Source organism: Triticum dicoccoides, chromosome 4A (assembly GCF_002162155.2).
Source record: "Triticum dicoccoides isolate Atlit2015 ecotype Zavitan chromosome 4A, WEW_v2.0, whole genome shotgun sequence".
In the NCBI taxonomy this organism is placed as follows: domain Eukaryota; kingdom Viridiplantae; phylum Streptophyta; class Magnoliopsida; order Poales; family Poaceae; genus Triticum; species Triticum dicoccoides.
The window spans coordinates 571,729,697-571,756,346 of NC_041386.1; the positions used below are offsets into that span (position 1 = coordinate 571,729,697).

The following is a 26,650-nucleotide window of genomic DNA, read 5'->3' on the forward strand; positions in this document are numbered from 1 at the left end:
TACGTTCAGCTATATCGGCTAAGGTAGCACTGGGAGAACTACTACGATTGTGCCCTGGTTCTGCTAGGCTAAGCACCTCAGTAGAGAAAGCTAAAATTGACTGTCATGATAAGGCGAGAGACTGGTCGCTGTTCGAGAGGTTTCAAGTCCCTAAAGACTTATGCCGCTTAGAGCGAGGAGTCGGCCCTGTCCGGCTTAAGGCGTGTATAGCGCACCGAATTCGGCCTTCCAAATACTAGGGGCTTCGCCGAAATTTAAAATTATAGAATTCTATGGCTAAGTGGGAGTCATAACGCATTATAGTCCGATTGCCTTGTTCGTTGTGCTGAGCACCTCCCTCGAAGGACCCAAAAATGGGAACAAGAGTGCTCAGGTTTATCCTGAACACCCCAGCACTCATGGCGTGGGGGCAGAAGCCGACGACTAGCCATCTCTCAGATTTGATAAACAGCCGAATAGAAGGTAATATTTTAAATTCAAACAAGCGTTGCATAGCGCATATGAACAAGTTTTCATAATACAGGATTACACGAGCAAGTTTATTCCAACATTATATCTTTCGCACACTCGTCTGCTACAAGACGGGCACCCTTCAGGACACCCTCATAGTACATCTCGGGGTGGCGATGCTCCTTGCCCTGTGGCGGCCCTTCCTTCACCAGCTTCACGACGTCCATCTTGGCCCAGTGCACCTTCGCACGGGCGAAAGCCCGGCGTGCACCTTCGATGCAGACGGACCGCTTGATGACTTCCAGCCGTGGGCAGGCATCCACAAGCCGCCTCACCAGGCCGAAGTAGCTGTCGGGAAGGGCGTCGCCAGGCCACATCCGGACTATAAAGCCCTTCATGGCCTGTTCGGCCGCCTTGTGCAGCTCGACCAGTTGCTTCAGCTGGTCGCTCAGAGGCATCAGGTGTTCGGTCCCAGTATATTGAGACCAGAACAGCTTCTCCGTTGAGCTTCCCTCCTTGGCCTGGTAAAACTGTACGGCATCCGACACGCTGCGGAGCAAATATGTGAATGCTCCTGGAGAGCTCCGGACTCGGGTAAGTAACAAGTAATTTACTTTCACATGCTTGCTTTGCATATTGAATGCCTTACCTGCCGCTATCTTCTTCATCGCATCAATCTCCTGGAGGGCCTTTTGGGCTTCAGCCTTGGCACTCTTTGCACTCTCAAGGGCCGCGGCAAGCTCGGACTCTCGCGTCTTCAAGTCAAGCTCCAACGCCTCGTGCTTCGTCATGAGAGCGTGGAGCTCTTGCTGCACCTCACCCACCTGTGCCTCCTGTTTTTCCCGCTTGGTGCACTCCTAGGCCGCTTTGTTTTCGGCCTCGGATAGTGCTTGCTTCAGGGTTGCCACTTCGGTCGTGGCCCCTGGCAAATTAAAGATGATCCTGTCATTTTGCTATCGCATCCTTTTTGTATATATACATATCTATAGACTAGGTATTACTTACCTTTGTTCTCCTCGAGCTGCCTCTTAGTAAGGCCGAGCTCTTTCTCGGACCCCTCGAGGTCTTGCTTCAGTGTGGCGACCTCCGCAGTCAGTGCGGCAGAGGTCAGCAGCGAAGCATGTATACGCATACAGACATACTAGTATTAGACTCCTACATATATTATTTGATCCTCTATTCGGCTTTTCTTTGTGAACACCAAACAGAGCATCAGGGGCTACTGTCTATGCGGTAATATTTTTCCTATATTTCAAATACTTACCTCAAAGCCTGTTAGAAGACTAGCACAGGCTTCAGTCAGTCCGCTCTTGGCGGACTGAACCTTCTGGATCACCGCACTCATAATAGTGCGGTGCTCTTCGTCGATGGAAGCACTGCGAAGCGCTTCCAGCAGATTGTCCGGTGCCTCTGGATGGACAGAGGTCACCGGCGCGGGCGTCTTGCCCCATTTGGAAGGAGGCCGCCTGCTCGAGTCCGGAACCACTGGAGGTTCCGGCGCAGTGTTCGGCTGAAGGCCGAACTCGGAGCCCTCGGGAGCCTTACTCCCTCTGCTCCCGGAGTCCGGAAGGTCGCCTTGAGGTGCCTCTGGGACTGTCTCCCCTCGACCCGGTGCCTCTTGAGACAATACCTCGGCATTGTCCGTAGGGCAAGGGGAGGTGGCGGTCGGAAGTGGATCGCTATCCATATCCGACGAGTCCAAGGAGCCGTCTGACGAAGATACGTCGATACAGGCTTGGGGTGGTCTGCATAATCATATTCGGTGTTAGGAGAAGCAGTGCGACAAAGGTATGCTATGAGTTACTCTGGTATCCGAATACTTACGACTTAGCCAGGGGCTTGGCCCTGAGCAGCCACTCGTCTTCGTCTTCGGCGGCGGTGGTGGAGCAGTCCGGAAGGAGAGTCCTTCCCTTCTTGGAACCTTCGGCCCCCCGGTTGGGGCGGCCTTCCTTTTCTTGTCTCCCCTGACTGGAGGGGGAGAATCTTCATCTTCCTCCTCACCTTCGTGGGAGGAGTGCGTCACAGAGTCATTGGATGATGAGTCCGATACCACCTGGCGTCGGGAACTCTTTCGGGTTCCCTTGGCCTTCTTCTTGGTCTTCTCCGGCACCTTGTAAGGAGCCGGAGTCAGCATCTCCGTCAGGAGAGCATCCACAGTGTCTTCAGGCAGAGGGGCCGGACAGTTGATCTTCTCCGATGCCCCCACCCAGTCCTGTCAAAGGCATGTGAGCTCAGACCCCGCACGTGGTTAAGCTATGGGAAGTAAAATTCCTACCAGATGTACAAAACTTACCGGATTCGCAGGGTGCTTCGCGCTTAGCCCGCGGTCCTCGGTGAGAGAGGGGGGGGCCTCGGTGCCCTTGAACAACACCCTCCAGACGTCTTAGTGCATCGTGTCGAAGAGCTCGCTTAGAGTCTGGTGCCGGGCCGGGTCGAACTCTCATAAATTGAAATCCCATTGTTGGCACGGGAGGATCCGGTGGAAGAGCATGACCTGGACTATGTTGACAAGCTTGAGCTTTTTGCTTGCCATATTCCGGATACATTTCTGGAGTCCGTCCAGCTCCACCGATGAACCCCGGGATAGGCCCTTCTCTTTCCAGGAGGTGAGCGGTGTGGGGATTCTGGATCGAAACTCTGGGGCCACCACCCAGTTGGTGTCGCGCGGCTCGGTGATGTAGAACCACGCCGATTGCCACCCCTTTATGGTCTCCACGAAGGAGCCTTCGAGCCATATAACATTGGGCATCTTGCCCACCATGGCTCTGCCGCATTCCGCTTGTTGGCCTCCCGCCACCTTCGGCTTGATATTGAAGGTCTTCAGCCACAGGCCGAAGTGGGGCCGGATGCGGAGGGAAGCCTCACACACGACGATGAACGCTAAAATGTTGAGGATGAAGTTTGGGGCCATATCATGAAAGTCCAGCCCGTAGTAGAACATAAGACCGCGGACGAATGGATGGAGGGGAAACCCCAGTCCGCGGAGGAAGTGGTGGAGGAAGACTACCCTCTCGTGAGGTTCCGGGGTAGGGACGATCTGCCCCGCAGCGGGCAGCTAGTGCGCGATATTCGCGGCTAAGTATCCGGCTCCACGCAGCTTTTTGATGTGTCCCTCCGTGACGGAGGAAGCCATCCACTTGCCTCCCGCTCCGGACATGTTTGGAGAAGGTTGAGGAGAAGGATGTGGACTTGGGCGTTGGAGCTCGAGTGCGCAAGAATGGATGAGCAAGGAGGAAGAAGGCGTGGGTAGAAAAAGGTTAAACCTTATCCCTTTATAAGGGCGATCGAAACTATGCGCCCCCACTAGCCTGGTAAAACTCGCTTATCCCCCAAGCGCCATAATTGATGGCATGGTTGGGTTGCCCACGCCCGTATTGATGAGAATCCCTTAATAAGGGGGACACGATCTCTGCTTTGACAAGACGTGTCAAGAGACTGCCTCGCATTATGTGCGGGGCTGGTTAAAGAAAAACGGTTTGAATGAACGCCGGGCCATGGCATGATGTGATGTTGCCAAAACATGTTAGCAGATTAGATTTGTGGAAATATTATTCTCTCTACGGTGGTATGTGGAACTTATTTTGCAGGGTCGGACACTATCCTTGTATTCAAATTCTTCCGTGGTATATTCGGAGGAGGAACCCGCATTGCAATGCCGAAGACAACACTGCGCGCCAGACTCATCGTCATTGAAGCCTGGTTCAGGGGCTACTGAGGGAGTCCTGGATTAGGGGGTCTCCGGACAGCCGGACTATATCCTTTGGCCGGATTGTTGGACTATGAAGATACAAGATTGAAGACTTCATCCCATGACCGGATTGGACTCTACTTGGCGTGAAAGGCAAGCTAGGCAATACAAATATGTATATCTCCTCCTTTGTAACCGACCTTGTGTAACCCTAGCCCCCTCCAGTGTCTATATAAACCGGAGGGTTTTAGTCCGTAGGACAACATACAATCATACCATAGGCTAGCTTCTAGGGTTTAGCCTCTCCGATCTCGTGGTAGATAAACTCTTGTAATACTCATATCATCAAGAATAAATCAAGCAGGACGTAGGGTTTTACCTCCATCAAGAGGGCCCGAACCTAGGTAAAACATCGTGTCCCCTGCCTCATGTTACCATCCGCCTTAGACGCACAGTTCGGGACCCCCTACCCGAGATCCACCGGTTTTGACACCGACACCTCCTTTCGGCGTGCACCGGGAGAAGGGACAGCAGGCCTCCAGAACCCCGCCTCTCGTGATCCTGTACGGGAGAGGGGCGATCAGGTTTTTGGGGAGCGCACTTGCGCGACTGCTGGCAGCGACGACTTCACGAACGACGACTTCTTCCATGACCTCGGCAACCTCATCCTCGACGACATGGGCGACAACATCAACGCCGGCGGTGCTGCACCCGCTGCACCGTATGTTATTCTATCCTTCTTGTTCGAGATCGTGGTACAATTCATGTTTCTAGTATGTGCCCTAGATGTGATATGTTAATCTACTATGCTAGTTCGCATGATTAGTTTAATCTCTGCTATTGCTGTCATGATCTATTTCCTATTTATTCGGATTAAATCTCATAGTATTTTGCTCATTTTTCCAATAATCCAAAAACCTGATTATAGGCAATTTACTCCGAGTGGTTTTTCTGCGCATCTGAAGCCGCCTGCCTTTAAGGGGACGCAATATAAGAGGTGGCGCACGAGAGCAGTCTATTGGTTTCAGACCATGGGCTGCTATGACGCCACCAAGGGCAAGCCTGAGGGCGATCTTAATCCAGCACAGCTGGAAGCTTTTGAGAAGATCGATACCCTCTTTAAAGGTGCTCTTCTGAGTGTTCTTGGTGACTCCATTGTGGATTCGTATATGTTGTTTGACAACCGCAAGGACATGTGGGCTGCGCTCGAGGCCAAGTTTGGTGCCTCGGACGCCGGCAGCGAGTTGTACGTCATGGAGCAATTCTATGACTACAAGATGACTGATGAGCACCCTGTTGTACAGCAGGCTCATGAGATACAGTCGCTCGCAAAAGAACTTGAGTACTTCAAGTGTGTGTTGCCGGACAAATTTGTTGCCGGAGGCATCATTGCCAAGCTTCCACCTTCGTGGAACAATTTTGCTACTTCCCTGAAACACAAGAGACATGAGTTTTTCGTTGCGGATCTCATTGGTACTCTTGATGTTGAAGAGAAGGCGAGAGCAAAGGACACACGTGCTTGATTTGCTGAGGGAGGTTCTAGTGCCCACATGGTATAGAAGAAGAACTTCCAGCCCAACAAGTTCAAAAACAACAAGAACAAAACTCAGGGCAAAGGCAAGTTTGATACAAAGAACAAGCCATCACATTCTACCAACTTCAAGAAGAATTCTCATAAGAAGGGGAAGGGACTTTGCCATGTCTGCGGTGATCCTAATCATTGGGCTCGGAAGTGTCCTAACCGCCTTGAGGAGCGCGAACATGAGAAGAGCGGCAAGTCCGCTAATGTTGTCATCGGTGATACTGATATGAAGGAATCAGGGTACGGTATTTTTCCTATCATCCTTTCAGTATTTCAAACCCCTGATTGGTTAATTGACACCGGTGCCAATGTACATGTTTGTGCTGACGCCTCCATGTTTTCTTCTTACCAGGCCACTGGGACTTCTCCCGTGCTGATGGGGAACGGGTCACATGCCATCATTCGAGGTGTTGGTACGGTCGATCTGAGGTTTACTTCGGGGAAGACCGTGCGTCTGAAGAACGTTCATCATGTGTCGTCCATCAATAAAAATCTCGTTAGCGGTTCCCGTTTATGTCGATATGGTTTTAAGTTGGTTTTTGAATCTAATAAAGTTGTAATTTATAAGTATGGACAATTTGTTGGAAAAGGCTATGAGAGCGGAGGCTTGTTCCGCCTGTCTTTGTCAGATATTTGCACTAAAGTTATTAATAATGTTTGCCACAATAATGAGTCTGATATTTGGCATTCACGACTTTGTCACATTAACTTTGGTTGCATGACGCGGCTAGCCAATATGAATTTAATTCCAAAAATCTCTACTGTCAAAGGCTCTAAGTGCCAAGTATGTGTGCAAGCTAAGCAACCTCGCAAGTCCCATAAGACTGCAGAGGCAAGAGACTTGGCGCCACTAGAGCTTATACATTCTGATCTTGGTGAGATGAATAGCGTGTTGACAAAAGGTGGAAAGAGATACTTCATGACGTTGATTGATGACTCCACTTGATATTGTTATGTGTATGTTCTGAAATCAAAAGATGAGGCTTTGACTTTCTTCAAAAACTATAAAGCTGAGGCAGAGAACCAACTTGATCGAAAAATTAAACGGCTGAGGTACGATCGTGGTGGAGAGTATTTTTCCAATGAATTTGATCTGTTTTGTGCGGAACATGGTATAATCCATGAGAGGACGCCTCCGTACTCACCCCAGTCAAATGGGGTAGCCGAAAGAAATAACCGAACTCTAACTGATATGGTTAACACCATGTTAGACACTTCGGGTCTATCCAAGGAATGGTGGGGGGAGGCGCTAATGACTGCGTGTCATGTCCTAAACCGAGTTCCCACAAAGCATAAGACCATGACTCCATTTGAGGAATGGGAAAGTAAAAGGTTGAAACTCTCTTACTTACGTACTTGGGGTTGTTTGGCGAAAGTCAATATACCAATTTCCAAGAAGCGCAAGCTTGGACCAAAAACCATGGATTGTGTTCTTCTGGGCTATGCTTTTCATAGCATCGGCTATAGATTTTTGATAATAAAATCTGAGGTATCCGACATGCATGTTGGTACAATTATGGAGTCTAATGATGCAACTTTCTTTGAGGATATATTTCCTATGAAGGATATGTCGAGTTCATCAAATCAGAAGATACCTACTCCATCTAGTGAGGAATTCACTGTAATTCCTGAACCCACCATTGCGATGGAACACGTTGAGAATCCTATTGAGGGTGACAATGGAACTCCTGTGAGGAGTAAGAGACAGAGGACTGCAAAGTCCTTTGGTGATGATTTCATTGTGTACCTCGTGGATGACACACCCAGGACTATTTCAGAAGCCTATGCATCTCCTAATGCTGACTACTAGAAGGAAGCTGTACGTAGCGAGATGGATTCCATCTTAGCTAACGGTACCTGGGAGATCACTGACCGTCCTTATGGGTGCAAACCTGTAGGATGTAAGTGGGTGTTCAAGAAGAAGCTTAGACCTGATGGTACGATTGAAAATTACAAGGCACGGCTTGTGGCCAAGGGTTATACCCAGAAAGAAGGTGAAGACTTCTTTGATACTTACTCACCCGTGGCTATACTGACCATAATTCGGGTGCTACTATCACTGGCTGCCTCACATGGTCTTCTCGTTCATCAAATGGACGTTAAGACAACTTTCCTCAATGGAGAGTTGAAGGAGGAAATTTACATGGATTAGCCAGATGGTTTTGTAGTACCTGGTTAGGAAGGAAAGGTGTGCAAGTTATTAAAGTCTTTATATGGCCTTAAACAAGCTCCTAAAGAGTGGCATGAGAAGTTCGAAAGAACATTAACTACTGCCGGCTTTGTAGTAAACGATGGTGACAAGTGTGTGTACTATCGCTATGGTGGGGGCGAAGGAGTTATTCTTTGTCTGTATGTCGATGACATATTGATCTTTGGAACCAAGATTGATTTAATCAAGGAGGTTAAGGATTTCTTATCTCGCTGTTTTGAGATGAAGGATCTAGGAGTAGCTGATGTTATCTTAAACATCAAGCTGTTGAGAGATGAGAATGGTCGGATCACACTGCTTCAGTCTCACTATGTGGAAAAGGTCTTGAGTCGTTTTGGGTATAGCGACTGCACACCTTCTCCAACTCCACATGATGCTAGTGTGTTGCTTCAAAAGAATTGACGGATTGCTAGAGATCAACTGGGGTATTCTCAAATTATTGGCTCGCTTATGTATTTGGCGAGTGCCACGAGGCCTGACATCTCGTTTGCTGTTAGCAAGCTGAGTCAGTTTGTGTCAAAACCGGGAGATGATCATTGGCATGCGCTTGAGAGAGTTATGCGCTATTTGAAAGGCACTGTGAGCTATGGGATTCACTACACCGGGTATCCAAGGGTACTGGAGGGTTATAGTGACTCAAACTGGATATCTGATGCTGATGAGATTAAGGCCACAAGTGGTTATGTTTTTACACTTGGTGGTGGCGCTGTTTCTTGGAAGTCTTGCAAGCAGACCATCTTAACGAGGTCAACTATGGAAGCAGAACTCACAACATTAGACACTGCCACTGTTGAAGCAGAGTGGCTTCGTGAGCTCTTGATGGACTTACCTATGGTTGAAAAACCAATACCCCATATCCTGATGAACTGTGATAATCAAACTGTGGTCGTCAAGATAAACAGTTCTAAGGACAATATGAAGTCCTCAAGGCATGTGAAGAGGAGACTGCAATCTGTCAGAAAATTGAGGAACTCTGAAGTTATTACGTTGGATTATATCCAAACATCGAAAAATTTGGCAGATCCTTTCACAAAGGGTCTATCACGTAATGTGATAGATAATGCATCGATGGAGATGGGTCTGAGACCCACCGCATGAGTTGTCCATAGTGGTAACCCACTCTATGTGATCGGAGATCCCGTGAAGTAGAAGTGGGAGACAAGCTGTTGGTCAGCTGGGAGGAGAGTATCCCTATATTACCTATTCCACTCCATGAAGATGCAATACTCTCCTGATCTGCATGGCAGGTTGATACTTATCTTAATGTGTTCCAAGTGGCTTATTCGGATAAGTAGAGATGTTGTCCTGCAGAACATCTTCTGAGGAACACACCTATATGAATTTGATTGTTAACGTCGCAGTCTATGAGAATTGGGCGTTCTCTACTAAATTCATGAAAAGACCCTGGAGTATGACGTATACGCTCCACCCGCGGGGAAGCCTTGCGGCAGCCCAGTATCGGTCAAGAATTTGTGTGAAACTAGTCTCGCAGAAAACTTGCAGTTCAAGGCATAGTCCACTATTCAAGTTGTGATCTAGTGTAGCATAAATCTCTAAGTAGAAGTTCAACTTCACAGTCTCCACTAAGCACCGGTATATAAACAATGTTTTGGAACTAAATGATGAGATGTGCCAATGAGACTTTGTGGGGGATTGTTGGAATTTTGCTAGTAGGCCTTTGGCCCAAAGCCCAACTAAAATTCTGAAATTCTCTTGGCCCATTCATGCACACATGTGAGTGGAGTGAGTGAGACTAAAGTTTAGTCCCACCCCGGAAGTTGAGAGAGAGTTGCACCTCTTTATAAGGTGAGCTCTTCTACCACTTGTATGAGCATGAGAAGAGGAGATCTACATGCGCGCTCCTCCTTCTCGCTCGCCTCGCCACGCCTCGCCTCGTCTCGTCACAACGCGCCGCGCCGCGGGTTGCGGGATTGAGCCGAGCCGAGGACAGAGCTATGCATGTTGTCTATATTTTTGCTGCTCGAGAAAAACTAATGAGTCATTAATTAATAATTAATGGACGCGTTAATTACTGAAACGTTTCCGATTCTTTTGGATTGTGACAACTCGGACGTGGGGTTTACTCCCACGACCTTCTTTTGGATCTTGACGTCTACCCTAGCCGCCGCCGCTTCGTATGGTTTCTCACCACCGATCCAGATCATTGCACCGCCAAGCAAGTCTTCTCCATCCCTCCTTTCGGCATGCACCGGGAGAAGGGACAGCAGGCCTCTGGAACCCCGCCTCTCGTGATCCTGTACGGGAGAGGGGCGATCAGGTTTTTGGGGAGCGCACTCGCGCGACTGCTGGCAGCGACGACTTCGCGAACGACGACTTCTTCCCCGACCTCGGCAACCTCATCCTCGATGACATGGGCGACAACGTCAACGCCGGTGGTGCTGCACCCACTGCACCGTATGTTATTCTATCCTTCTTGTTCGAGATCGTGGTAGAATTCATGTTTCTAGTATGTGCCCTAGATGTGATCTGTTCATCTACTATGCTAGTTCGCATGATTAGTTTAATCTCTGCTATTGCTGTCATGATCTATTTTCTATTTGTTCGGATTAAATCTCGTAGTATTTTGCTCATTTTTCCAACAATAATCCTAAAAGACTGACCGTCCAGGTAGTCGTTTGTCGGAACCGCGAACATCCATTCGACCATTCTCCCCGAGCCTTCACAACAAGCCTCATGTTGCGCTCATCCTTTGCAACACGAGCCTTGTTGCAATCCTCTTAATTTTTTTTGTCTTTTCCGTGCGACAGCCATTTGATCGTTAGCTATTGGCACGTGTTAAGCTCATGATTTTTACAACATGGGCCATCTTGCACTCCGTTCAAAGTGTTTTCCCAAGAGGTCGTGTGCTCATGCGTTTTGCAGCAAGGTTCATGTTGCAAACAAATGTATAGTTAGGGTTGTTGCACGTCTCGTGTTCATCGGCCTACAACATACTTTGCAAAGTGCTCATGCGTCTTGCAACAAGGGCCATGTTGCAGGCGGCTCGGTAAGAGGCATGTGGTTCACGGACGATGCATTGGACGTGTAGCCTCCGATCAGCCGAGTGAATAGAAATATTTCCAAAAATTAATGGTTTTGTTGTTTCTCATCTAGCTGAGAATTAGTTGTGTTTCAATCTTGCATGTGGCCATTCGATTGAAGCACGCAATCGTGTGGGGCACATGAAACTGGAACATGTGGGTTTCTCTAGGAACATCAAGCTTAATTCATCATTCAAAGTTCATGGGAATACAAATAATATCACGTAAAATTGATAGCCAAACATGTCGCCTGATGGAAAGAGAACCCGCGGCTCTAGCCAAACCATGCTCCTGTCCATCATTGTCTCTTTTCTCACGGCCGAAAGATACCTCCCTGAATGAACTTCGCCGAGATCAGCCTCTTGAAGACTAGTAGCATATCGACATGGAGCAAACTGTTGATATTCGTGACGACCTCCAAGCAATCTAAAGATACCTAAAGATCAATCTCTCAAAGACTGCGAATTTTCAAATGAGATCACATGTGCAAGTTTTCAAATGTGGTCTCAACCACAATTTTCGAGATGGAGTTGCAGTTGCAAGTTTTTGAATGGGGTCGCAACTTCATGGTTTAAAAATGGACTGCAATTTGGGTTGGGGGGGGGGGTTGACTCATATACCGGGTGGTTAGTTCAGGTGTGGGGCAACCGGTTGAATGTAGGGTTTGATGTTAAACCGAGTGGCAAGTTCAACATTGTAAAGTGGACATTTCTCATCACATAACAACGACAATTCTCTATAGAGAAAACAATAATACTTGAACCGTAATTATATTGGAGCATTCCAATTTCATGGAGCCAACACTCATTACATGACTATTATTCACAAATGTGAATCCATACATGAAGATGCTACCACAAAACTTGCTCAATTGTTAAAGAATACTGCAACCAAAATTCACTAGCGCTTCCTATACACGTCGTATGTTTTGAGGGACCATGTGATGCACCAACCTCAGATACCTAGCAAAGAGACACATGGTTGTGCATATAACATCCGTTGTCAGACAGCAATAAGAGGAGCACAAGAGGAACACGGGCACGCGCACACACACACATCAAGGAGACGGTCGGAGCTCTGTCAACTACGTCCAGATGCACGAACTCAAAGATGATTGAAACCGGTAGAACAAACTCGAAGAAAAAGCGCCGCCATCTACCCGAGCGCCGCACCGGCAAGGACTAGCAAATCCTAACCTAAACTACCATCCAGAGCGAAGGCACCGGGATCCCCACCCCCCCACCCCCACCACCATCACCTACCATGGGAGCAGTGGGTAGAGGAGAGGCGAATCCACATACTCGTCGGCAAAGTTTGAAGGGGAAAGTAGACACCGAGGGGAGGGGAGAAAACGGTCGAAGAAAAAGTTTACCAAACCGCATGGTACCTTCACATGTGGTAAGCAATCCAAACAATTCAAAAAAAAAGAGAAGAAATGAAGTGTGAAAAACCAATTACTTGACTGGAGCAATGTCTCCACTAAAAGGAAATGTAGATGCACAAAGAGGGGCGGTGATTGTTTTCGGTAAATCTATAAAGAAAAAGAAAATTACTGCATAACGCATGCAAACTACACTCCCCTATGGCGAGACACGACTAGGCCCAACTGATTTATGACATCTAAAACCAAATCCTCCACTACAACGTTGGTAAGAGCGAGACACTCATGAATTTCAAATTAAAAGGAAAAAAAAAAGGAGTGAGACACTTGTGGGTGAATATATAAATGTTCAGCTTCTTCGATATTCCACGTTACATACATCAGGATGTCGCTGAGCCGCCACCTTGCTCTCCTGCTTCCTGACGCCACTTGCACCCTAGAAATCAATTTGTTGACTTTCACAGAATCACATTGGTTAAAAATGATCATACTACTTTACGGAAGTCTACGAATCTATGCGGTACCGACATTGATGATTAGCTTCATAAACACTCTAATACTTCAGCTGCTCTGGTTCTCCACGCTGCGTTAAGGCCATGTACAATGCAAGATGTTTAGAAAATATACCTAGAGAAATAATTCATTTTTTCTTTGAGCATAGATGTTTATTTGTAGACGATACACACTTAATTAGCACCCCTCATGTACAGATTAGCACCAATGCTTAAAAACCCAATTTATTTTACTAAACACCTTGCATTGCAAGGCCTGAAGTGCCTCAACCCCCTGTGGAATCGTTCGCTCAATCCCATACTCGACAAGGCTGTAATCACTTGCGGTATGCCCCTCGATTGTAAAAAACAAAGATGACCTAATGCTGCAAGTGAAAGAAAAATTGGCGCTACTGACAGAGGACAAAACAAGCTAGTCCAGCCCTCATTTTGTGAACTGTGGCTGCTACCCTGCCTAACCATCTTATCTAGTGACCACTCACTGTCACATTGATCTGTCTTAGTTGTCTACTTGTCTTGTTCCTACACATATATATACATATACTTCGTGTATAATTGGTGTCGCAATGGTCCATCCGTATATCATCCGGATTTGCCACTGTATATCCAAGCGATGTCCTTGCTGCAGTTCAAGAAGCTCGCCGACGTGCACACCATAGATGATTGATGGAAGGAACTCATTTATGCCTCTTTGGTTTATAGAATAGAATTATTATAGAAATAGGAATCTTGTAGGAAATGAGATGACATACATCTCAAATCCTATGAGTAGGAATAGGTTCTTTTTTATTTTCTTATGAAATATGGAGGATAGGAACCAATCCTATGTAGGAATAGGAATCCATTCCTATGAATCAAAGGGCTCTAAAAGAAAAAAAATCCTATAAGAATCCTATTCTCTAGAATTCCTATGAAATTCCTGTAAACCAAAGGAGGCCTTAACCTGTCTGCCATTGAAGGCACCGCCAGATATATGTACGTCGACGAACGAGTTTAGAAGCCTCAATGAATATAAGAGTCGGCTTATGAAAAGAGCTCGGAAGAGATGGTTTATTTTTTAAGCCGTTCAAAAGAACTCCCCTTAATTTCATCTAATCAAGCCCTTAGAGTAGGAGTACTAGTAGAAAATTGCGATGTCCAAGGACGCCATCATAGCCGAACCGACCAGCAAGCCGGGATAAGTTTTTTACCCAGAGGGCAAGACAGCAGCAAGCCGTGATAGTAGGTTGCTTCACTTCACAAGTTCACATGGTGATTGACCACACCAGTACACACACATTACTCGAAACTTTTTTACTAGCTCGTGCCACATTTTGAAGACCACGAATCTCAGTAGAGTTTTTCACCACGCCTTCCTGTGTATCAGGAGGTCAACTATGTTTACATGAGTCTTTTCTTTTCTCTTCCCATTTCCCCCACTGAAGTAAACTGCAGCATCGATTAATCCCCTGGTAGATCTACCTCTTCCTGCGCTTAGAAGGCTTCGTCGAAGATGGTTTTGGCACTTCGGGCATCTTAGCTTCGACACATTGCTCCTGCAAAACCGACCGGGGAAAAAAAACCCCAGGAAAATGGACCGCATCAGAGATCAGTTATCTCAAGAAATTGTTGACAGGATAGGAAGTGCAGAACAAAAACCGTGTGCTCAATTTTAGTGTAGACCAAGGCATACAGCCCCTGAAAGATGGTGGATTTTAACGACTTTTGTAAGTAGCACTGCGACACGCAGAAAGGTGGAAACTATTCCAACAAATAATGATAATTATAACGAAAACTACTGGAGTAACAAGTGAGAAACTGCTGGCACAAACAACAAATACAAGTAGCCCCAGAAAGACGGTTGCATTTTGATGACTTTGATAAGTAGCACTATGACACGAATTGCAGAAAGCTGAACTGTTCCAACAAAGAACGGGAATAACAACGAAAACTACTGGAGTAAGAAGGGAGAAACTGCTAGCACAAAAAACAAATACAGAGTGGCCCCAAAGATGCTGGAGGTACTAGAGAACAAGCTAGCAAGTATATGTACTGATGAATTATTAATGTTGATAACAGGAACCTTTTTCACAGAGAAAATTCTCTTAATGATAAAATCTAAAACATGCAACAGTGAGTGCTGAACTCCAATCATATTTGACAGTCATGACTTCAACTCAGGATTTGCAAAAGTTCCAGCCTTATGGACTAAAAATCTTAAAAAGTTTCCTTCCCTAGAAAACATTTGCATTTGTTTCACAGCTCAATGAATTGGACTAAGAATCTGCAACAGTTCCAGCCTTATGGACTTAATGTAAAAGTGAGATCTGACAAGTGACAAGAAAAAACTTTTAGCAGTCATGATCTAAGTGTAAAGAGTACCAGTTGCTAATGGAGCACAATATGCATCACTAATATAATTTTCAACAATGCTACAGGCTGCAAGTAATGTTCCGATTGACAGGTAAAAAATGAACAAAATTGCAGTACTAACTACTAAAGTGATATAGAGAGCCAGAAGAAGGACTAAATCTGGAAATGTTGGAGAACAACGGGATACAGACCTCCTCCCACTTCCTCTGGAGTTCCAGAAGCTCTTTACAACATGCTACACACTCAGCGTGGTAAGCAGCGGCTAGGTCTTTAATCAAGGCCTTCCTTTTGATGACGCCAATCACTTGAAATCATTGATAAAATTATGTGTCAGAATGCGATAAAAGAGTTAACAGAACTTGCCATACTTTCAAATAGCAACACTTGGCAAATGAGAAGGAAAAGCTAGATCTTCCAAACAGTTCATAATAGAAAAGACAGAGTATTCGGTTCGAGGACATCCTAAAGATGGTGTCCTAAATAGAATGCCACAGTACTGTAATATAGCGCAGCAAAATTTATTTAACAAGCTTCTAAACTTAATGTTGGTACCAAAACAGCCGGTGAATGCACATCCTGAAAGTTTATGCAGATGAATTGTGCGCTAATTAAATATGTGAAGCTTCGCGACGATGACTGAGATAGCACATGGAAGCTTGTGCTAATCAAATCGCTTGCGTGGAAAAACAAACGGTTCAGCATGAGTTCCTAATGGCGGTCATGGATTCCATCCAAAGGCATCAGTATCCATTCACCGCATGCGTGTTCTCGGTTATTACTGCAATTGGACAGAGCCATATGAGGTACAAACATGTTGATAAGAATTATATTCCCAACCTCCCCTCCTGCCAATTCGTAGTTGTGAATTTCCCACGAATCAAACAGATTGTGTGCAGTAACCGATAAATAAATAGATAGCTACTACTAATAATCAATACAGTAGCCAAGATTCCCTAGACAGGGCTGAAACCAACCCAGCCCAACCCAGATCAAGCACGAACAAAGCAGCACAGCATAATTGGCAGATTGAGACGAGAAGAGAGGCCCTTACTCCGGCTGGGATCGAACTGCTGCTGCTCGTCGGAGGGCTTGTCGCCGTTGGCGGCCGGCTCCATGCGGACAGGATTGGAGACCCGCCGGGTTAGGTTAGGGTTCTGGCCGGCTAGATCCAGCCAACCAGCTAGCCAGGAGCGCGAGCGCTTGGACCAACCGAACGGGGAAAGGGAAAGGCTACCGAGCCGGAGTGCGGGAGAGTTGCCGGCTGGCTATTTGTTTCCTCTCGTATACGGAGATCGCCGGCGGGCGGCGAGGGGCTCACCGCACCGGAGTCGGGAGTGACCGGAAGACGCACGAAGTAGAGACGGCTCGAGCTATCTCGGCTGTCTTGCTACTACGGCCGGATATGCACGAATGGGCTGCGTCTGGCCCAGGCCCAGCTGAGAGAGGCCACAAAACGCGAGTTTCTCAACAAATAGGGAACGCGCGAACTATGTCCCGCTTCATGCGAGATCGAAGCAGCTCTCGCCCAAAGGGTTTCCTCTTCCAGTTGTTTCAGGGCCGGAACATTTTAATTATTTTTTCGTCGCCTCTAATTTCTCGTCGCTCCATCGCATGTTTGTTTGTTGGTTCTACTCCGTTTTTTTCCTTTTTTTCTGTTTTTATCGGCTTTCTTTGTTTCTTCACAGTTTTCTCTAGTATTTTGGTTTTCTTTTTCTTTTTCACCGTTTTCTTCATTTTAGGCCAGTTTTTCCAGATTTTTCTTTTCTTTCTTTTTAATTCAGTATTCTTTTAATTTTTTTTCTTTTTTTATTGGTTTTTTCTTTTCTTTCCCATATATTCTTTATTTTCTGTTCTTGTCTTAGTTTCATCAGTTTTCTTTGTTTTTCTTTGGGTTGCCTTGGTTTTTTTATGGGTTTTCACGCTTTTCTTCAGGTTTTCCATTTTTCTTTGTTGTGGAGGTGTTTTTTTTCATCTTCTGTTCCTTTGGTTACATCGCTTTTCTCTGTTTTTCTATTTTCTTCAATACATATCTACATTTTTCATACACTTTAAGTATACATCAGGAAACATTTTTTTACATGTTTAATATTTTATAAATGCATGACTAACATTTAAAAAATATGTTTGATGGCAACTTTTTTCATACATATTGTTTAATTTAGGTATACATCAAGAAATTTGTTTAATAAATATTTTTCTAAATATATGGTTAACATTTTTTGTGCACTATCAACTTTTTTAAAAATATACGCTTTTACGTTCATAAAATTTAATACATATTCTACATTTTTTGTATACATAAGTAATAACTTTTTGTACACCCTTAACATTTTTGAGATGATTACCATTTTTGAATATTTATCTTTGATCACTAATTTTTCATACACATTATATATTTTTGTATACATTAGAAACATTTTTTATACATGTTTAACATATTTAGATATACGATTAAGAAAACTATATGCTGTCAACGTTTTTAAAATTTTGTGCTTTTACGTTCACTTTTTCATACACGTTCTACATTTTTGGTACACATTAGGAACTTTTTTAAATACTTTTTTTAACATACAGAAGTACATTATATGTTTTAGGTACCAAAAGGGACATGAGACTCCATGATCCTAAAAAGATTTCATAACCAAAATACAGAATTGGGACATGCATTTTAAATTATTGGAATCACTGTGGTAAAATTGTTACTACAAATAGGAGTATATGAGCAATTAGATAGATGGACAAATCTGTATGAGTGGTGTGGAAATTCCTTTACATCTTCAAAAATAAAACATCTTGGTATCTTTAAAAAATTAAATTACTCGCACCTCATTGAGCACACGGATAAATCAATAATTAGTTACCCAATTGTGTCGTCGTTGCGCACTTCATCAAAAAAACCTAACTACCATGACCCATGATCAGCATCCATAACCTCAATCTTCATCTGGATCTATGAGATCTACACCATTAAACCGCATAAACAAAACATTTAACAGTGTGGATTGGCTGGCAACACTCACCTCTAAAGAGGACACGCAACACCGGTCCATCGCCGAGCTCTGGCGCGCATCGCGTCCCTTGTAGTCCAATCCTCGTTCTTTGAGCAAGCGGCGATGGTTCATCTACTGCGACTGGCGCGGAAGGCGAAAAGATGGCGTGTACCGTGTGGACGATGCATGCGTCCGTTCCTGGATCCCGACGAGTTGATGCGTGTGTTATGGCGATGTAACGCTAGCAATTGCTGCTACTTAGGCAGTTGGGTCAGACCCAATGGCCTTTCTTCCTTTCTTTCCCCACAGCTACACACGGCCCCCTTCCAGATACCTAATGTACATAATTGCATACGTGGGGCTCCTTCCACCTTGGGGGTCCGAGGCGGCTGCCCCCGGCCCCCCTTAGGGTCGGCCCTGATGCCGTGTGGACGTCTCTTGCTTTCTTGTCCGTTGGGGCCAAAAAAGTTATAACTAGCTGGTAGCGTAGAAATATGTCCGCTAATTTTCACGCCGTTGCTAATGAATATGCTGACTGTACCGTTCTATGAAAAGTTATAAAAATTTACGCGGGAACCAACATGCATAACTAGATTGACAATCACTCTAACTATACACACCGAATACAACATACATATAATAGACTTTTTAAACAAAAAGATGATAATATGTCTCTCTCGTTGCTAGACTTCAGTAGCGGCCTTTAACTTTCGGCGACAACTCCCCGACTTAATGATAAAGGTAACAAAAGTTCACGTCTGCAAGCGTAACGCAACAACGACTCCTTATCGCCGACCTTTACCAGGTTGATTATATTTCCTGATTGATTGGGTCGTGCTAATCTTCCTTTCAAAGATGCTACTAGTAGATCAAAATACCATATAGTATAAAACTAAAAAAATATGTGGTACTTTCATATTGTTTTGCAAATTACAGCGCAGGATTGAGTATGTGGTACTGTAAATTCAGGGAATTATCCAGCGCCGCAGCGTCTCACAATCTCATGTAGGAGTATTTCCTGTCGCCACAGAAAAAAAAGGAAAGCCGCTCGCGAAGCCGCAGAGTCCATCAAAACCGCAACCAGCTGGAGAAGCGGCGCCACAGAGACGCACTCGCTCGCACACCGTCGCACGGACACGCACCACCGACCGACCCCGGCGGCCCGATTCGCTCTCCCTCGCCTCGCCTCGCCATGGAGAAGGCGCTCGTCGAGCGGCTCGAGGCCGCGGTGGCGCGCCTCGAGGCCGCCGCCGCGTCGGGGGCCTCGGCCGCGCGCGACTTCGGGGGCGCCTCCGCGTCGTCGGATCCGGCGATCCTGGCCTACGACGACTTCCTCGCCGACGCCTTCGCCCGCCTCAACGCCGCGGCCGAGAAGATCGGCGGGACGGTGCTCGAGGCCACCAACGTGCTCGCCGAGGCCTTCGCCGTCGCCAAGGACCTCCTCATCCTGGCCAAGCAATACCCGGTACGGCGCGCGCTTCCCTCCCTGCCCTGATCTGCTGTCTACGTCTGCGCTCGGCCCTCAGATCTCCGGGCGTTCCCTTCGGTTCTGGGGCACCGGGGCGTTGGTTCGGCGGAAATGGCTGGTCGACCCGAGATTTTGATCCTAGGTTAGGTCAGGAGATATAGGGTTTCGTTGATCGAGACGTCTGGGGCTGATGCCACTGTTGTAATGGCGTCCAGTATTGGATGCTGCCGCATAGTACAATGTTACCGTGCTTGATGGATCTGCAAAATTGTAACTGCAATTCTTACATCACTGAACCTTTTCCCCCCCTGTTCTGCAGAAACCTGCATCAATGGCTAAAGCGCAGGATTTCCTCAAGCCTCTAAACGATACTATTGCGAAAGCAACCGCTATGACGGAAGGAAGGAGGCCCGACTATTTCAATCACATGAAGAGTGTTGCTGACAGTCTCAATGCCCTGGCTTGGGTTGCGTTCTTAGGGAAAGGCTGCGGTTAGTGAAATTGCTTCGTTGGCTCTGAGTCCGGTCGAGGTTTATACATGTTTCGCGCCTGATTTGCTTTTATTCTTCCACCTTGCAAGGCATGAGTTTCCCAACAGCACATGTTGAAGAAAGCTGGCAGATGGCCGAGTTCTACAATAACAAGGTATGTCTTTTAGTATTCCATTTTCGACAGGCCTGGCGTAGTGGTGAAGTACTCCCCAGTGTGCCAAGAGGTCCTGGGTTCGACGCGGCCTCTCTGCATTGCACTGTGCAGGGGTAAAGCTTTGCCTCGTATAATCCTTTCCCGGACCCCACCTGCCGTGGGAGCTTCTAGCACTGGGTCTGTCCTTGCTCCACAATACCTGTGGCATTTATACCTACTGCCGTGGTTAAATTTATGAATAGCAAAAAAGCCTGATAAGAATGCTTCGGTGCTGTTTCTTTTTGGAAAGGTCTGCTATAGATTAGTGAGATGCATCTGTAACACTTATGGCTATCATCCTTCTTTATTCAAGCAAAACAACCCATTTATCATTTCTGGTTGTCACTACTAGATTATTCTTTAATTAAAATTTATTTTTACCATGTAATAGGTGTATTTTGTAAAACAAAAGCATTAGAACAACCTTGTTTTTAAAGTTATATTCGTCCTGAAGAAATTGAACCCTATAAGCATCTAAAACAGTACATGCTACTTTGTATTTTTGGTCGCCAAATCAGGATTTTGTTGGGGTGGATGAGAAAGAGTGAAATGAGAGAATGAACTTGTATCTTGTACAAGATAAAAGCTAAAGGACACACCAATTTTTTTAGATGCAGCACAAGATGCATTTGAGAGCTGAGCTCACAAACCCGGTAAAAGGGGAATGGGGGATGTGCTGTGTGCATGAGTGACTGAGGAAGAGTGCCGAGGAAGGGACAAGATCGACCTGTCAACATAATTCTGGAAGGGGACGGTCGGGATTATGAAGTTTTTGACAACTTACTTATTAGGTTCACATGAGTAAATAGGAATACTCTTAAAAGGCCTAGAGTAGCATAAAGTTAATTTTTATGTCTTTTTCCGAAACCTTTGATGAAGATTACATATTTGTAAACCCACACATGCTAATTCATAGTAATTGAACATTTTGGGTGAAACATTTACTTATGTTTTGCCTGAATTGTCTTGTGATTTTGATTAATTTTTGTAAGATGTCCTCTCGCAAAGAGTGATTTAGTTAGTGCATCACATTACAATGGTATTAGTGATCCAGCTGAAAATTTTCATTCTACTACGAAACCAGATGTGTATTTGTTGTTTTGGTTCATGATGCATATACACCGTTTTTCTCTTAGGTTCTTGTTGAGTACAAGAACAAAGATGCTGACCACGTTGAGTGGGCTAAAGCTTTGAAGGAGCTCTACACACCTGGCTTGAGGGATTATATTAAGAAATATTATCCTCTTGGGCCTGTGTGGGGTCCTGCTGGATGTGCACCACCAAAGGCTGCTGCCCCAGCGGCTAAGGGTCCTCCTCCACCTGCTGCACCATCAGCTCCTCTTTTTAGCACAGACAAATCTCCAAAATCTTCGCAGCCTAAGCAAGGAATGTCAGCTGTGTTTCAAGAGATCGGTGGGGGCAAAGATGTGACTTCAGGTAGATGATAGCACCTGCTTTGTCTATGACCAGAGATTTGTTTCCTTCTAGAATAACATACATATGAGGCCCTATTATTATTTTTACAGGGCTGCGGAAGGTTACTGATGACATGAAGGCTAAAAACCGTGCTGATAGAAGTGGTGTTGTGACCAGTAGTGCTGCTGCCCCTGCTCCTGCGAAGACTTCTCGTGCAGGAACCTTTGGCTCCAAGACTGGAACCCCAAAACTGGAGCTTCAGATGGGTCGCAAGTGAGTGCTAAAAACAACATACTGTTATCTAGCGTCTATTATCTACTAGTACGTCATTACAGGTTGTCACTGATACGTTGTGGGTTTGTTTGGTGGTCTGCATCAATGCCAGGCAGGCCCAACCATGTGGAATAGTTATAGAAACCTTGTGTTTGATTAGTTGGGTTAGAGAGCAGGCACAGAAATAGATGGACTTGCGCGTAGTTGAGAGGGAGCTGAAAACAGGATATGGATTTGTAATCCTGTTTAACGAATTGTTTAGATGAATGCTCGTGTTGAGGTTTGTGGCACAAATATAGATGAAAGAGTTTCAGAGAAAATGACTTCACATAAGACCAAGGGATAGTTAAATTCGTGTAAGAAAAACACTCATCTCGTACTAACCGGAGATAATTAAATGCAATATCAAGAGAAATTATTGCAAAGAAAATTAAGGAAGCACATTGGATTAATTTTGAATTGTGTATTTGAATAATGTAATGCCATCTGATATCAAAGAAGCTAACCTTCTTTCCTAATCTATATTTCTTATTGGTGTCGATAATTTACATATGCTGCTTGGTGGAGCTTGCACCATTTAATTAGTAGGATAATATTGTGGTTCTTTATAAATGAGCGCATATTTCTTTACACTGATCTATTTTACATTTCCTCTTTAAAATGGCAGATGGGTGGTCGAAAATCAAGTTGGTAGAAAGGACCTTGCTATTGATGAGTGTGATTCTAAACAGTCTATCTATGTGTTTGGATGCAAGGATTCCGTCCTTCAAGTAAATGGTACTCCCTCCATCCACAATATAAGATGTTTTTGCAAGCTAAAACGGTTTGCTACGTCCCACAATATAAGATATTTTTGCAAGCTAAAACAGTTTGCAAAAACGTCTTATATTATGAGACGGAGGGAGTAACGTATACAAGTATATCTTTACTTCGGATATATTATGTTCTTCTGGAAGCTTTGGTCAATAGCAAATGCTAAACTTTTTGCAGGTAAAGTAAACAATATCACCGTCGACAAATGCACCAAATTTGGAATTGTTTTCAAGGTTAGCAAAAACCATTCTGGGGCGTCAGCTAACTGATATTGCATTTCTTTTGTGGAATTAATATTGCATATGCCGAGAGTAATTTAGTTAATGTGTCATGCAGGATGTCGTAGCAGCTTTTGAGGTTGTCAACTGCAACGGCGTTGAGGTGCAATGTCAGGTACTCGATTGTTCTGTGAATTCGTGTCATCGGTCTAAAAGTGTCACTTTTGTTTGTATGATGGTCAAACCTTTTGAACTTGGCATGCTTCTAGTGTCGTGAAGCACTAAACTCATCGTCTCTTTACCTGTAGGGCACCGCACCGACAATATCAATCGACAACACAGCTGGGTGTCAGTTATACTTGAACAAAGAATCACTGGCCGCTTCCATTACTTCGGCTAAATCCAGTGAAATGAATGTATTGGTTCCTAGCGACGAGACTGATGGCGACTGGGTAAGATGCGATCTTTATTTTTGCACCGTGTGAATTCCTCTTCTGTACTACGGAATAAGGCTGGGGTATCTACACATAAGCTACAGGCCTAAACCTAACCTTGTGTGCTTCTTATGCTGCAGGTGGAGCATCCTTTGCCGCAGCAGTACATCCATTTTTTCCAGGACGGGCAGTTCACCACATCCCCAGTTTCTCATTCCGGCGCATAAATAAATCCGATGATATCTTCTTTTTTTGTGTGTGGCTGTTCGATTGTTCGATGCTGCCTTTGCCTTGTTTTTTTTTCTAAGATGGTGGTATGCTGAGAGTTGTTGTAGCTCTTGTTCGGTTGTTGACTTCTTCTGAAGCCTTAGGTTCTGCCTGCAGATTGTTGTTTCTCTTGCCATTCATTTGACCAGTGTGTAGGGCCTGGCCTGTATGTTTTCCTTGCACTTGCTTGGTATTTTTTGTTATTTGTACGCCAACAAAATACTTCAGTATGCTTCGGATGATGATTCTTTTTATGATATGCTATGACTGTCGGCGTGTCCCTACCTTGTCATTGATGTTGGTACACTGTTTCTTTAACGAACTGGGGTTCCCAACTGATTATGAAACAAATATATTTGTTCACATCGTATCAGAGTTGGACAGTGCAAAACCACATATGAGCAGAACACAAGTTGCTTGCCTCAACACACATTACAGAGATTGCAGACAGAAAAGGAAGGTCAGGCCAGCAGAGACATGAACAAGAAACAAGCAAACACATGGAGGCCAGGCACGGTGCGAGGCGATTCAGCAGCACTACGAGCATGCCGAGGCGGCGACGTCGCCGCTGCCGACGCGCTTGGCTGCGGCTGCACCGGCGTCACCTGCACCAACAGAAGCGAGACGAGAGCTCCACCGTAAGTTCACAAGAAACTTCGAAAGCAAACAAGATCCAAGGGCAGACAGAGTGATGGGTGACCCACCTGCGGTATCGCCGGCGGGGGGCTCGCCGGCCGCAGCGTCGGTGCCGGAGCCGGCGCCAGGCCCGCGGTGCCGTTCCTCATCAGCCCCGTCGGGTACGTCTCGGTGAGCGTGGTCTGAAAGAGGCCGAAGGACTTCTCCGACGCCTTCCCGGGCTTGAGGTCCTCGTCGTACACGGCGAAGAGGTAGGTGTCGACGGACTTGCCGGGCATCCGCGGCGTGCCGACCATGGACCGGAGGTGGGAGACGAGGTTGGAGACGAAGGCGCGCGCGTTCTCCACGGAGGCGCCGGCCTCGTCGGCGCCGCCGCTGTGCGGCCACCCGGTCTCGGCCACCACCACCTCCACGTCCTTGTACCCCTTGGCGTCCAGCGCGGCGCGCACGGCGTCCACCTGCGCGTCGAACATGCTGGTGTAGGTGAGCCCGGACCCGGCGTCCGGCCGCCCGGCGTTGGGCTGGAAGAGGCAGAAGGCCAGCGTGTCCGGCCTGGGGTCGTCCTGGTACGCGAAGTAGGGGTACGGGTTCACCAGGAACGGCGAGCCGGTCTTGCTGAGGAAGGCCAGCAGCGGGTCCAGCGCGGCCGACAGCTCCGGCTTGAACGCCCCCGACGACGGCGGGTCCGACGACGCCAGCACGTCCATGGCGTTCACCGTGGACACCTTGATGCCGGAGCTGGCCGGCAGCGCGTCGTAGATGTTCTGCAGCGCCGGGACCAGCTGCGAGATGAGCGCGGCGTCGCCCGAGTAGAGCACCTCGTTGCCGACGGAGATGCCGTTCACGGCGGGCGAGGAGGACGACGGGAGGTGCGCGGCGACCCAGGCGGCGGCGGCCGACGGCGAGGATGCGAAGGAGGGGATGTCGGCGTTGGCGGCGCCGAGGAGCAGCGAGATGCTCGTCCCGGCGAAGGCGGCCACCACGGCCGGGTCGGTCCTGTAGAGGCGCACCTTGCCGATGGTGGTGGACTTCAGCAGCCGCGCCGTCGACGCCGGCGGCGGCAGGTTGTCGGCGATGTCGCCGTAGTTGATGCCGATGAAGGACTGCGGCGCTGCGACACGTGTCCCACCGTTAACAACACAAGTATATATACGGAGTAGTTTTTTTAGTAAACAACATGAGTATAGTTGGCAAAATGCACTCCTAAGGTCACTGCACAGTAAATAAACTTGTGAAGAGCACAAGAAATCCCCGCGGAATTCAAAATTTCAAATGGGTAGACTTGGAAAACAAAGTGTGTCAGGTCGGTACAGCGCTAGTACAAGTCACCCTCACAACGACACGACGAGCGAGCACGTACGATTTTATCACGAGTGCGCGTGCATAATTGGATTTTTTTTCGAATTGTTGACAATGTTGCACGGTTGAGAGCGCAGACACCGTTGTTTTCCACAGATGTAAGTAGGTTCGTTTCACTGTCACCCACATTCTTTCCCGGGCTAAAAACAGAACCATGTCGACACGAAGGGGACGGTTGAAGAACCGACGCCACTTTTGGCTGAAGAACCTACGTGAAAGAGACGTCAGTTACTAGTAGTACTTAGTTACCCTGTGATCTGAAATCCATTCCAAGAAGTAGAAGAAGAAAAGGTACACTACCAACGATTTATTTATTTTTCTCCTTGTCAGGGCTATGATGATGCTCCAGTGGCAGTAGGAAGGAAGGAATCGAACATCTGGACATGTGCTCGACTGGCTCAAATCTCAAAAGAGCGTACAGTACTAATGATAAAAGAAAGTGAGAAGAAGCTTCCAAAGTCGAAACACCGCAACGGCGAGAAGCCGAGAACAGAACCGAATTCAGATTAGCCGAAGAAGAAAGCAAAGAACCGGATGCAGGCGTAACCGACGGAGCCGAAGATCATACCAGCATACGGGACGTGGACGAGCAGCAAGAGCCCCAGGAGGAGGAGGGCAACCAGCAGAGGCCCTGCCATCGCCGCTCCGGCCGCGTGGTCCACCGAGCTCTTCTTGTCCCTTCTGCCCGCTTCCTCGTACTGCTGCCGCTACCTTGTGGCCGCGCACTCGCTCACTTGGCTACACCAGCTGAAGGCTGCGGTTTAACTAGTGGTGGTGTGGCACCACCACGGATGATGTGAGTTGAGCTGATGAGTTGCTTAGCGAGGAGGAGAAAGGGAGGCGCGCTGCGCTCTTCAATAATAAGGCTGGAAAGAGA

The 26,650-nt window shown here is 46.6% G+C and overlaps 3 protein-coding genes across 3 annotated transcripts; 1 reads left to right on the plus strand and 2 right to left on the minus strand.

Annotated features, from left to right (window-relative positions):
* Positions 1–14,015: 14,015 nt before the first annotated feature.
* On the minus strand, positions 14,016–16,576 carry LOC119286842. The gene is made up of 3 exons (XM_037566310.1): positions 16,267–16,576; positions 15,407–15,519; positions 14,016–14,398 (listed from the first exon to the last, which is right to left on the minus strand). Exons 1-3 carry the CDS (start codon positions 16,328–16,330, stop codon positions 14,321–14,323), a joined length of 255 nt encoding a protein of 84 aa, XP_037422207.1. The 5' UTR covers positions 16,331–16,576; the 3' UTR covers positions 14,016–14,320.
* A 2,733-nt stretch (positions 16,577–19,309) lies between these two features.
* Positions 19,310–24,037, plus strand: LOC119286843 (cyclase-associated protein 1-like). Its single transcript, XM_037566311.1, has 10 exons — positions 19,310–19,670; positions 19,993–20,164; positions 20,254–20,318; positions 21,494–21,794; positions 21,884–22,046; positions 22,714–22,823; positions 23,037–23,092; positions 23,196–23,252; positions 23,386–23,529; positions 23,652–24,037. The coding sequence occupies exons 1-10, from the start codon at positions 19,398–19,400 to the stop codon at positions 23,736–23,738; spliced, it is 1,428 nt and encodes a 475-aa protein (XP_037422208.1). The 5' UTR covers positions 19,310–19,397; the 3' UTR covers positions 23,739–24,037.
* A 78-nt stretch (positions 24,038–24,115) lies between these two features.
* Positions 24,116–26,644, minus strand: LOC119286844 (glucan endo-1,3-beta-glucosidase 7-like). The gene is made up of 3 exons (XM_037566312.1): positions 26,342–26,644; positions 24,483–25,525; positions 24,116–24,383 (listed from the first exon to the last, which is right to left on the minus strand). Exons 1-3 carry the CDS (start codon positions 26,409–26,411, stop codon positions 24,240–24,242), a joined length of 1,257 nt encoding a protein of 418 aa, XP_037422209.1. The 5' UTR covers positions 26,412–26,644; the 3' UTR covers positions 24,116–24,239.
* Between the last annotated feature and the right edge of the window lie 6 nt (positions 26,645–26,650).